Source organism: Acinonyx jubatus, chromosome A3 (assembly GCF_027475565.1).
Source record: "Acinonyx jubatus isolate Ajub_Pintada_27869175 chromosome A3, VMU_Ajub_asm_v1.0, whole genome shotgun sequence".
Lineage (NCBI taxonomy): Eukaryota > Metazoa > Chordata > Mammalia > Carnivora > Felidae > Acinonyx > Acinonyx jubatus.
The window spans coordinates 62,826,421-62,838,874 of record NC_069388.1 but is presented as its reverse complement, the minus strand read 5'-3'; the positions used below and the strand labels follow the sequence as shown (position 1 = coordinate 62,838,874).

Sequence of the window (12,454 nt, the reverse complement as noted above, 5' to 3'; positions counted from 1 at the left end):
AGATGAGTTAGGAGAGGCTTCACAGAGGATGTTAAAATGTAGTTGTGAAAAATGAACTTCATCGAGTAAGAAAGAAGACAAGACTCTAAGCAAAATACACATGTGTACCAAAACATTAAATGTCAAACAAAGTATGTGGGGAGTTCAAATGGTAGCCATAGCTGAAGCTTGTCCTTGATCTGATGTAGACAGCAACTCAGAATGAACATATGTGATGGTCAGCTGGAGTTTTTACCATACTAAGAATCACTGAAATTATCACAATAAGATTTGATTAATTTAATGCCCTAATTTACTACTTTGATAATTCAACTTTAACTGCTGTTTTATTTCACTGTAGAAAGTTCCTATGAGAATGATCTATGAATGATGCATTTAATATCCTATAATTTTGTAATATTAGTAACAAAACCAGACCATTAATGCTTTGGATACACTTTCAAAGCATCAGCAAAGAAATGATCTCTGAGTCACATCATGACATTATATGAAAAAGTGACTTGAGACAGCTGCAAACAATCTCCAAGTGGCTGTAGCTGGGAAATCCTTCTCGAAATACAACAGTCAGAAGTGGAAAATGTCCTCGAGTCAAGTTTTCAGGAGAAAAGCTCAGGCAGAGGATTAACACTGGTGTGCAAAACAATAAACAGATTTTACTTCAAGCAGTTTGGAAAGAGGGTCGGCGATGTCAAATCAGACATTTGTCAAACCTGTGTACAACTGAAGTTACCAACAGCAGCAACTCTAAAGTACTAGAAAATGACCGCCGTTAAACAAACCAACACACCCGGACTAGTCCACCTTGGGCACCAAGAATCTTGCTGATCACTTCAAACTACAAGATCAACACGAAACTTTCACATGCCACCAAAGACAGAAGCAGCTCTTCTGGATACACCCTCCACTCTTCGCTGTACCGACACCGCGTGCAACTTCACAGTCCCAACACAGTCAACCACGCTGATTTCCGAGGAAGGGGCCAGACTTGAACCAGACTGAGGCTGGGAGATAAGAAGCAAGGAAAAGAAACCTGGGGAAAGAAGTAAAACAGAAGCAAGAAAGAAAATAGCATAGGATGGGGAGCGGCGGTCCCACCAATTGGATTGGTGAGCACAGAGAAGAGTCCCCGAGATGCAAACAAATGTCCAAAAAAAGATCTTATACTTCCATCTGAGTTTCCCAGGAACTCAGTGTTGGCTGCCCCCTCCCCGCCCCACCCAATCCAATTCTTCCCTTTTGGTGGGACCTTTAACCGAAGCAAGGGGGCGCTTCTCACGTGGCTCCCGGCAAAACTACGAGCGAACTCCCAGAGTTGCAAAAAGGAGAGACACTCTACCGGTCGCTCGCTGCGTACCCGGGAAGGAAGTGGCCAGAGGCAAAGGTGAGGTGAGTGGGCTTTCTCTTACCTGCCGCAGAAGCTTCCACCGGGCAGCTCCCAAGGGCTCCGAGACTGGAAGCCTCTGAGAGGCGTCGCCGCTTGCTGGGCCCTCGCCCGCAGCACTCTGAGCCTCGCGGGCCTCGGCATCCGCGACTCGCGACTCCATCCCGTTAAACCCGCCTATACCACGCGCCGTCGCGACCACAACTCTCCCCTGCCAGGACCTGTGTACTTGTTCCCAGTCAGGACCTGTGAGCTCCGACAGCCCCAGCGCGCGCGCCCTCCCCGAATTCCGCATTTCCGGTATTCGTGTCTCCTTGGCAACCAGGGCAGCGCGTCATTGCACCATTTTGCTGGTGGCCATCTTTTGTGAGGGCAGACCAAAGGGTAAGGAGCTGTGGCAGAACTAATGGGACCCCGGCTCCTCTTTTCCCACTGTCCCCTGCCTCATCTAGATCACAGAAGACTAGCAAAGAACCAAAAGTCTTAGAACTTTGACAGTTAAAAAAAAAAAAAACACTGGAGGAGAACCTATTCATGACCACAATAAAAATGGCGAAATCCGCTTAGCGCTAGTGTTTGACTGGGGTTACGTAGATCAGCGTGCTGCAAACCAGCTCTGGGCGGCTCTGGATTGGCTGTTGTTCTGCGGGCTGCGGAACGCAGACTTCGGCTGGACGCGACCGAGGTGACACCTGTGCTCCTTCCTGAAAGGTTCTGGTTCTCAGACTTGCCCTCCTTCGTTTCGGTGTCTAGAGCCCGGCCAACTGTCCTTCAACTTGCGTACGTACGGAAGGCATACCGTGGCGGGGGCGGGGTCCTCTCCTTCCTTTCACCCAGACACCCGTCAGCCCCCCTGGTCGCTTTTTGCTTGGCGTCCCTTCTTTGCGTGGCACATACTGCCACCTCCCCTGACCTTCTCTCATTCACGCCGTCTTATCCCTGGGGTGGAGAGTTGCACAGGGAAAACGAGTAGGTCCTCCCGGAACACCCCTTCGTGCCCCCCCCCCCATCCTTATCTTTGCATACTGTCTTCTCCCTGCGGATGAAAGATGGATGGATTGAGGCTTCTGGCATGGATATAATGACTTAGGGCCTTACAGGCCCCTGTAACGGGACCTTGGTGGGCGGGGAGGTGGAGGTGGTTAGTGTTGGCTGCTGATCTCTTATCCCCACTCGCCCGTTATTTTGCTGCGACACAGAGATTACGGGGGTGGGGGGTGGGGGGGGGCGGAATCGTCGGAGCGGATCAAATCTGTAGTAAATCTGACGCAATAGTGTATCTTTGATACCGAGGGGCATTTTGTGGAAGACTCCCATGATGATATTCAACAGTGTGCAAGAAACTTAGATTTTTTTATGTAATAATAGTAACAAGCATTTATTGAGTGCACGCTACATGCCAGGCACTGTATTGAGATCTTAACATAAATTCTGTAATTTTATTCTTACAACAACTCCATAAGGTAAATGATGTCATCATCTCAGTTTTGCAGATGAAGAAACTGAGGCACAAGTGGTGAGTGCCCGAGTGAGGATCTGAACCCAGGTGTCTCTCTTAAATACGAGCCTTTGATGGTTTAATAAGAACCATCTTTTCAACAGAAACCAGGGGCGGCCTCACATTATATTTGTTCATCTTAAAGTGATGTGCTTCTGTTGTAACTAAAGAGCTCAACACCTTTTTAACGTTAAGTCCATTGTTACGTCTAACATTTGGAGCCAGCCAGATTGGACTTTTTGCTCTGCTACTTACTGTCCAAATGACCCAAGGCACTTTGCTAAAACCGCCCAGAGCCACAGTTGGCTCAAATGAACATTACAATAGCTACTCTATCGGGTAGGTCCTTATGAAGTTTAAATTAGACAAAGTGTATAAAAGTGTCTGGCATGTAGCAAACACTCAACACTCCCCTACCTTTATTAAGTAATTAGGCTTTTTCCTAATATACACACCGGAAACATGTTCTGAATTATGTAAGACCAAAGCCATTTTGCCTTGTAAAGCCCTCAAGAGTTCCGGAGATGCCATTAAGTCTATGTGTTTGTTTGCAAATTTTTCTTTTATTTTTTTGTTTTTTGTTTTGTTTTGTTATTGTTTTTTAGTTTGCCTCATGTGTACCAGAATCAGTGCTGCGTAGTTTGACCCTGATAGGATTGACTTTACAAATGAGACATTTTAAGTCACGTCTGCCAAGAGGTGTCATTTGAATGAAACTGTAACTTATACAAGTTTTCAGGTATTTTTAACCTGAGTTATCAGCTGTCTGCAGTTATTCATAACCTGAGGGGTGGATGGCCCTGAAGGGGAGGGATAAGAACTGTGGATCTTAGATATTCTGAGAACCCACTACTGTGAAATCATGTGCTGACAGCCCCAAAGGGAGCATAAACCAGGCGCTCTGATATCATGCAGCAGAAGAGCAAATTATTTCTCCAGGCTTTGAAGTATAGTATTCCTCGCCTTGGGAAATGCGTGCAGAAACAGCACTTGAATCACTATAACTTCGCTGATCATTGTTACAATAGAATAAAATTGAAAAAATGTCACCTAACCAAGTGTCTGCAGGATAAACCCACGATATCAGAGTTAGCAAGGAACATCCCGAGTCGGAGCTTCTCATGTAAGGTATGGACTTTTTAAGTTAACCTATTTATAGGTCATTAAGATAAATTTTAGTTTAATAATAAAGAATGGATAGGCCATCAGTTACTAATTTTCTCAGTAATTCTAGTGTGATTTTTATAATGTTAAAACTCAGTTGTGTATAGTTCAATATAAGTGTGAAAACATGCATTTATAGAGCTGTAATGTAATATATAAAGATGTATATTAATGAAAAATGGTTCAGCTTAGGAAATCTTATGCCTACGCGTGCATTTCAAAGTATAATTCACCTTCCCGAAATGCCTGGAATACCATAATAGCTTTTAAAAAAATCCAATAATATACTAATTGCTTTATGAATCCCAAACTTGTAAGCTTCCATAACTCTATGTAATTGTGTGTTCTTTGTAAACAAACAAAAAGAAAGAAAGAAAGAAAAAAAAGACTTGGACTTTTGACCACTTGGGTCCTTCAGGAAGATGTTCTCAGACTATTGTACTTTCACCAGACCCCAAGCTATGGGCCTGACCACAACCTTGAGGATCTGATAGCCCTTGTAGGGAGCGTTCCCACACATTCCAATTTGCCTGGGACAGGCCCCATCTACACCTCTTGTCCCTGTGTAATTATTAATAGTATTCTCTCAAAAATGTCCTGGTTATGATGGTAAGTTATGTGGACATCCTACTCAATTGGGATGAAACTATTTATGCTCCTGCCACTTTGACATACCTCCCCCACCATATACTTGTTATGTTCCTTAGGTTCCTTAAATTATATTTGGGGGTGATACTCTTGCAGTAACTCAGCATATTATTTTAATATTTTAATTTCCGGTTTAAATTGTTTTGTTGCATACTGATTTTTTTCTTTTTAGTCTGTTTTGGCTACTTCATTTTTTATTGTGGTAAAATATATATGACATAAAATTTGCCATTTTAACCACTTTTAAGTGTATAATTCAGTGACATTAATTACAATCACAATGTTGTATAACCATTACCACTGTTTCCAAATCCCTGTCATCTCCCAGAAGAAATGTACCCAGGAAACCATAACTCCCCACTGCCTCATTTTCCAAGTCCCTGGTCACCTTTAATCTACTTTGTCTCTATGAATTTGCCTGTTTTAGATAATTCATGTAACTGTTGTAGAATATATCAGAATTTTGTCCTCTTTATGGCTGAATAATGTTCCATTGTATATTTATATACCATATCATCCATTCGTCTGTCGGTGGACACTTGAACGGCTTCTCGTTTTAGAAATGATTTTTTTTCATCTTCTTTTGCTCAATTCCTTTATTTTATTTAACATTTGCTCTTAGTTCATACTTGTGGGCTCTTGTGTGGGTTTTGGTTTTTTGTCTGTTTTTTGTTTGGTTTTGCTTTTGATTTTTTATCTGTAGTTCCTAGACTTTTTTACTCTTTATGTCTTAATCTTTCAAATTATTTTTTTATAGTATCATGGCTTAGTTTAGCATTTTGCATCTTCCTTTACTCAAATTCTTTATGTCTTTCATTTCATTATTTTGTGCCTGTGTGTGCAGCTTTAGTCTACTTAAGAAAGATAAACTTTTAAATTTTACCTGTTGGAAAAATGTTGGACCTATAGAACATCTTAGTTTACATTTTGCTTAGAACATTTTGTCATCTAGTACTCTTGAGTCTTAGTTTATAAATAGCAGGCAGGAATTACCAGTGAAGTGACAGCTGAGATGAGCTCACACCCTGAACAGGAGGTTGACTATTTTTTCCCTCCGTTTGTCCCTGAGGCAACTTTTCAGTTCTCTTTCCTAGATTCCTGTCACCTAGAAACTTTAACCTGACTCAATGACTGCAAGAAAAGTAGCTCTTTTAGTAACTCTTCAACCTGAAAAACTGGTCCTGCTTTCATGTGTCATATATCAATCGTTTTCTTCTCTGAGAAGTGATAAGATCTGAAAGCTGTGCTCCCTGTCTTGTGTGATCCCAGGGACCTGGGGAGGCTGTGAGGAGACCTGTAAACAAGAATGCACATTTTCTTCTTTCAGCAAGCTTCCACTCAGTTCCAACTTTGTTCACTCCTACAGGTATAATAAAGTAAAAAAGAGTTGTTGGTGTCTGTAGGCAAATTACAAATATATATATTTACCGTAAGGCAAAGACCTGTTTAAGTTAACTAAAGAATAAGAGGGGCAGCATATGTAACAGAAATGCCAGAAGTCAAGGGGTCTGTCTATGACAGGTGTGTCTGTGAACTAGCCAGGATTCTAATCTTCCTGAATGGAAAAAGAAAGGGAGTTTCAACGTAGTAGTCTAAAAGTCCTCCAGGTGCTATAGTCTCATGATTCTGTAGCTCTTCCTTATTAACCTTAACAAATTATCCCCTATACATTTGGGATTCTTTAGTACCAACCGTATTCTGCAGTATAGCTGTGTATCAGAAGTCCCTGGGAGCTCTTTAAAAATACAGACTTCTGGATCTCATCCCACATCTGCTGGATCAGAATCTCTATGGCTGGGGTCTTTCTCTCCTCCTCTTCCTCCTTTTTTTTTTTTTCTTTTCTTTAAGTTTCTCAGATAATTCTGAAATTCCCAGCCTGACACTGACAGCAGACTTGCATTTAGGATCTAGAGACACTTGGTTACCAACTGTTACTGATCTAAACCTAATTGAATTCATTTAGTTCTGAAGTTCTTACTGGCAGGTACCTGAGCTTTCCTTTTTTTTTTTTTCCACCCCGTTAATTTTTGAGAGAGCGCAAGCGGAGGAGGGGCGGAGAGAGAGGGACAGAGGATCTGAAGCAGACTCTGCACTGACAGCAGAAAGCCTGATGTGGGGCTTGAACTCACAAACCATGAAATCATGACCTGAGCCAAAGTTAGATGCTCAACTAACTGAACTGACTGAAGCACCCAGGTGCCCCTTAGCTTTCCATTCAACAGTACCAGAAGGCAAGTTGAATTTAGTCCATTATACTCCTACAGCAGCTAGTAATAGTCAAAGACCAACATCAAACCAGATACCACATTTATCTTCTACAGCATTCTGCTCTGCCTTCAAGAATAATTCCTAAGATCTTTGATCACGCAGAGCTGAACAAGATACAAAAAGAAAACCAAATAAGAAAAGAGAACATGCTAAATCCTTTGACTAAACATGTTGGCTGTTTCTACAATACAGATTATAGCAAATCCTGCAGTAGTTCTAAGATAGATAATTTGGTAGTGGATATCCTCACTAGCACTTCTGACCTGTGATTTGTAGGAATTACTAAAGGGTTTGAAACATCATCAGAAAGAAGAAGAAAGGGGATATTTTAAAGTAAAACTCAGGAGGGGCACCTGGGTGGCCCAGTCAGTTAAGCGTAACTTTAGCTCAGGTCATGATCTCAGTCCCTGAGCTCAAGCCGTGCCTCGGGCTCTGTGCTGACAGCTCAGAGCCTGGAGCCTGCTTCGGATTCTGTGTCTCCCTCCCTCTCTCTGCCCCTGCCCCCACTCATGCTCTGTCTCTCTCTGTCTCAAAAATAAATAAACATTTTTTTTTAATTTAAAAATAAAACTCCGGAAAGCAAGAAAAGAAAGTGAACATTGTAGTCTCACAATTTTTTGTAGTAATTCAGAGTGAGATTGCCTTGTAGGTACAGCTTCATATTTTCTCCACAGTCCATTTGTTCTTTAACCTGCTGGAGTATGGCTCCTATTCCTCCTTTAAAATCTCATGTCAGTGTCACCAATGATGGAGCGTATTTCAACCCAGTAGACCTTTCTCTTTCCTCCTCTTACAGGCTTTCTCAGTAAATTTGATACACTTGACCATCTCTTCTTGAAAGACTCTTTTGTGTTTGCTTCTTGACTCCATGTTTTCCTGGTTTTCTTCCCCCCCTTACAAACCTGTCTTCAGTCTTCTTTTCTAACTTTTCTTTCATAGGACGTCTGCATTTTGGAGTTTCCCAGTGCTTAGTCCTGCCCCTTTTTTCTCTCTTTAATTTCTTCTCAAGCAGTCTTATCCATTTGTATGGATTTAAGTATCGTAGCAGTTATTCATCCCAGACTCCCCTCTGCTACACGGTATTTTACAGCCTACTTAATTAACACTTGCCAGTTGAACATCTTGCAACAAACTTTCCACAGTTGAACTTCCCCAACCCAGTTCTACTTTTCATTGCTGTATACTCAGTTGTTCACAACTGGAAACACAGAAGTTTTTATTCTTCCCATTCCTTTACCTGCCATCACTTCACTAAATACTGTATCCCAAACAGGCTTCATGATTTTTGCCATATCTCAATAGCACCAAGGCTATTATTTACTTATTTTAGCTTCATCAACTTCTCTTATTCCAAGGAATAAATTTAGTAAATGATGTGCAAATTGATACGCTAGTTATATTCTTTCTAATAAAATGTCCACATATCCCAAATCCTATATGCCATCATGTTGACATGCTTTCAGAAACACTGCACCAACCTCCAATATATATATTGCATCTATTTTTCTCTGTCCATACCATCACCTTTATAGTCATCTTTCACCTGGACTGCTAGTAAAGCCACCTAAACAGGCTCCTTGTTTGCCCTCTTCTTCCCTTCCAACCCATTTTCCGTACAACTGGAAAAATGATCTTAAAATATAAATTAAATCTGTCCGTACCCAACTTAAAATCCTTCCAGAATTTCTTACTACATAAAGATAAAATCCAGTTTTCTAACCATGTCCCCCAAGGGCCCGTAGCATTTTACACTGTCTTATTTCATGTCACTTTGCTCCCCGTCCACCTTGGTAAAGCTGCGGTGATTATATCCCAGATCAAAGAATACAGCTCTTTCCCATCCATCTTAGGGCCTGTACATGGCATTCCCTTTAGGTCACTTCTACATGTCTAGTTTCTTGTCCTATTTTAGGTCTTGATAAATGGTACTTCCTAAGAAAGTACATTTCCAATTATGGTGATCAAAGTAACTTCTTCGCTTTGTTATTTTCTACTTTAGCTTTGTTTTCTTCCTGCCACTCTAATTATTATTTCATCGGTCATTTTCCCTTTTTATTTTGTCTTCCTAACTGAAATGTAAAATTCATAGGGCGCCTGGGTAGCTCAGTCAGTTAAGCATCAGACTCAGTTCTAGCTTAGGTCATGATCTCATGGTCATGAGATCGAGCCCCGCATCCACACCCAGCATGGAGCCTGCTTGGGATTCTCTCTCTGCCCCTCCCCAGCTTGCACATGCATGCTTGCTCACTCTCAAAATAAACCTTAAAAAATAAAATGTAACTTTCAAAAAGGTTTGGTCCATTCCTATCTTGTTCAACATTGTTTCCCTGTTTCTGAAACATTGCATGACAGTAGTATTAAATGAATGCCTGTCCCCATAAATATGGGCCTACGTCAGTTTTAAGAATGCCATTCTGTGGATGCAATATAATTATTGAACCTACCTCCCGAAATAAAGGATTGAGCTAGACAAAAAAAGAAATGACTCAGATGTAGTTAAGGTCCTGCCAGGCAGCGGGAGCAGCATGTGTAAAAGCTTCAAATCTAGAGAGGGCATCTGTACAAGTAGTGTAGCCAAAGTGGTCAAAAATGAACCAATAGAAGTAAACAGGGGCCAGAACATGTATAGACAATTTTGTAAATCTTGTGAGGAGTTTAAACTACATCCTAAAAGTAACAGAAAGCCATTGAAAATCAGGTGAAGTCAGATTGGCATTTTAGAAGAATCACTCTGACAGAACTGCAGAAAATTGATTGGAAGTAGGAGGCCTTGCCAGGAACTCAGATGCATGAAGATGAGAGTCTAACCTAAGGCCATAGCCATGAGAATGGAGAGAAGTAGATTTGAGGAAAGATTAGAGAGCTAGAATCACTCAAACTTCTTCATTATAGGATGATTACATTTTATTGTGGACATCTTAGTAGAGGAATAGAGAATATAGGTTGATAATCCCTCTTCTGTTTGCATTTTAAAATTCAGAAGCCTCTTACAGAAGTTGTTTTAACTCTACCCCCATCCCCCACAAACTGACACAAAGCTATTATAGTTTTTATCCCACTTAATAGATGTTTCGCTCCAAAATCTTCTGTGTTTCATTACAAGATAGTGTCCCCCCCCCCCCCCACACACACACACTTACTGGGATAGGCACCATGTTAACTTTGCAAAATCATTAAATTCCAAAGCACATCTAGGCATCATTACGTTTCAGATGGACTTATGTCATAGTCACAAGTATATACTCTGTTACTTAGATCTTAAGGGTGAGGACAGAGAAGAAATAGATATAATTCACTACTAAAGTGGAGATTTCAGGGGCGCCTGGGTGGCTCAGTCGGTTAAGCGTCCGACTTCAGCTCAGGTCACGATCTTATGGTCCATGAGTTCGAGCCCCGCGTCAGGCTCTGGGCTGATGGCTCGGAGCCTGGAGCCTGCTTCCGATTCTGTGTCTCCCTCTCTCCCTGCCCCTCCCCATTCATGCTCTGTCTCTCTCTGTCTCAAAAATAAATAAAAACGTTAAAAAAATTTTTAAAAAATAAAAAAAATAAAGTGGAGATTTCTATAGACAGTTGGATATCTGAGTCTGGAATTTGGGAAGAGTTATCCATATATAGGTACTGAGTTTAGGCCATAAAAACCATACTTCATTTAATTGTGCTATTAACTATTATATAATTCCTGATTGTAGGGAGGGCACCTGAGTGGCTCAGTCAGTTAAGTGTCTGACTCTTGGTTTCTGCTTAGGTCATGATCTTACGGTTTTGTGAGTTCAAACCCCATGTTGGGCTCTGCGCTGCCAGTGCTGAGCCTGCTTGGATTCTCGCTGTCTCCCTCTCTGCCTCTTCCCTACGCATGCTGTCTCTGTCTCTCTCAAAATAAGTAAACTTTTAAAAAATAAATAAATAAAAGAATTCCTGATTACATTCACATGCTAATGTTTATCAAATTAATTTCTGAATTGATAAAACCAGCTTACAAACCAGGTATATGAGAGTTCTGTCTGTATCTCAAGTAACACTTGATATTATCAGACTTTTTCTTTTTTCCCCTTCCAACAGGTAAATATATCAGTATGTCAAGTGTGTCATTAATATTCAGTGTCCTGATTAGTGATAAAGTTGAGGATTTTTTCTGTGCTCATTAACCCGTATTGTCTTCTTCAATCGCATGTTCACATCCCTTAACCATTTTTCCAATGAGTTTTCGTTTTCTTACTGGTTCATAAGAGGTATTTACATGTCCTTTGTCTTTTGTGTGCTGTAGGTATCTTTTCTGTATCTTTTCTGTGCTATGTGTTTTCACTTTGCTTATGATGTCTTATTTAAATGGGTTTTTTAATTTTTATGTTTTATGCTTTGTTTCATTTTACTCAGCAATTATTTGTTGCACCCCTACTCTGCACCATTCTAGCAATTCGGTATATAGCGGTGAGCAGAGGAAACAAAAATCCCTGCCGTCATGAAGCTTATCATTCTAGTTGAGAGAAGAGAGAAGAGCGAAAAAGTATATGAATAAAATATAAAGTATATCAGAGGCAATAGGTACAGTGAAACGTAAAATAAGACAGGGAAAGAATGAATAGGCCATACTGAGATAGGGAGAGTTGTTATTTAATAGGATGGTCAGGGAAGGCCCAACTGAGAAGGTGACATTTGAGAAATAGCTTGAAGGAGGTGTTTGGGCATAGGGCATAGCAGGTTCTAAGAAACAGAGTTGGGAGCAAGCCAGTCATGTTCAAGCAATATCAAAGAGGCCAGTGTGGCTCAGAGTAAGTAGGTGTGGGAGGAATACAGTAGTAGATGGAGTCAGCAAGGTAGTGAAACAAGATCCTTTAGGACCTTGTAGACCATTACAAGCATTTTCCCTTTTCTTCTTGAGCAAGATGGGAAACCATTGGAGGGCTTTGAGTCAAGAAATGATATCTGACTTTAGGCTCATGCTAGCTCTTTTGTTGAAAATAGCTTATGGAAGACAGGAGCAGAAGCAGAGAGCATTTAGGCTTTTGCAGTAATCCAAAGGAGAGAGGATAACAGTACCACCAGAGTAGTTCCAGTACAAGAGTAAGAAGTGGTCAGATTCTAGATGTATCTTAAAAGTTGAAAGGATTTGCAGATCACTTGGTTGTATCAAGAGAGAAAAAGAAGACTGGTTTGAAGCTTGAGCAACTGGAAGGACAGAATTGTCATTTATCAGGATGGGAGTGACTGAAGAACAATATTTTTTTGGGAGAGAGGATACATGGGGAGACTGGAAGTTTTGGACTTTTTTTGACATACCTATTAGTCATCCAAAGTGCAAATGTTGAACAAGTCCGTTGGGTATAGAAGTTCAGCTTATGCAGGGGAAAGTTCAGGCTAGAGATACAAATTTGGGAGTCCTCAGCATATAAATAGCATTTAAGGTCATGAGGCTGGATGAGATCATCAAGGGAATTCGTGCAGACTGTAGATGAAGAAATGGTCCAGGGCATGCTGATGTTAAGAAGCCAGGAAGT

At 41.0% G+C, this 12,454-nt stretch overlaps 2 protein-coding genes across 9 annotated transcripts in view; one reads left to right on the top strand and one right to left on the bottom strand.

Moving 5' to 3' along the window:
• Positions 1-1,827, bottom strand: part of CAMKMT (calmodulin-lysine N-methyltransferase) — a 405,258-nt gene extending 403,431 nt beyond the window's left edge. The window contains exon 1 of one of the 5 annotated variants that reach the window (XM_027072551.2): positions 1,407-1,827. In XM_027072551.2, the coding sequence (XP_026928352.2) occupies positions 1,407-1,676 (270 nt within the window). In that variant the 5' untranslated portion in view covers positions 1,677-1,827. The remainder of the gene's footprint in view (positions 1-1,406) is intronic. The other 4 variants (XM_027072553.2, XM_053200545.1, XM_027072554.2 and 1 more) reach the window with 4 other exon arrangements.
• Positions 1,828-1,967: 140 nt separating this feature from the next.
• PREPL (prolyl endopeptidase like) overlaps positions 1,968-12,454 on the top strand; it is a 57,612-nt gene continuing 47,125 nt past the window's right edge. Inside the window, exons 1-2 of one of the 4 annotated variants that reach the window (XM_015083054.3) lie at positions 1,968-2,161; positions 3,485-4,007. In XM_015083054.3, coding sequence (XP_014938540.1) covers positions 3,789-4,007 — 219 coding nt within the window. In that variant the 5' untranslated portion in view covers positions 1,968-2,161; positions 3,485-3,788. The remainder of the gene's footprint in view (positions 2,162-3,484; positions 4,008-12,454) is intronic. The other 3 variants (XM_015083053.3, XM_027072547.2, XM_015083055.3) reach the window with 3 other exon arrangements.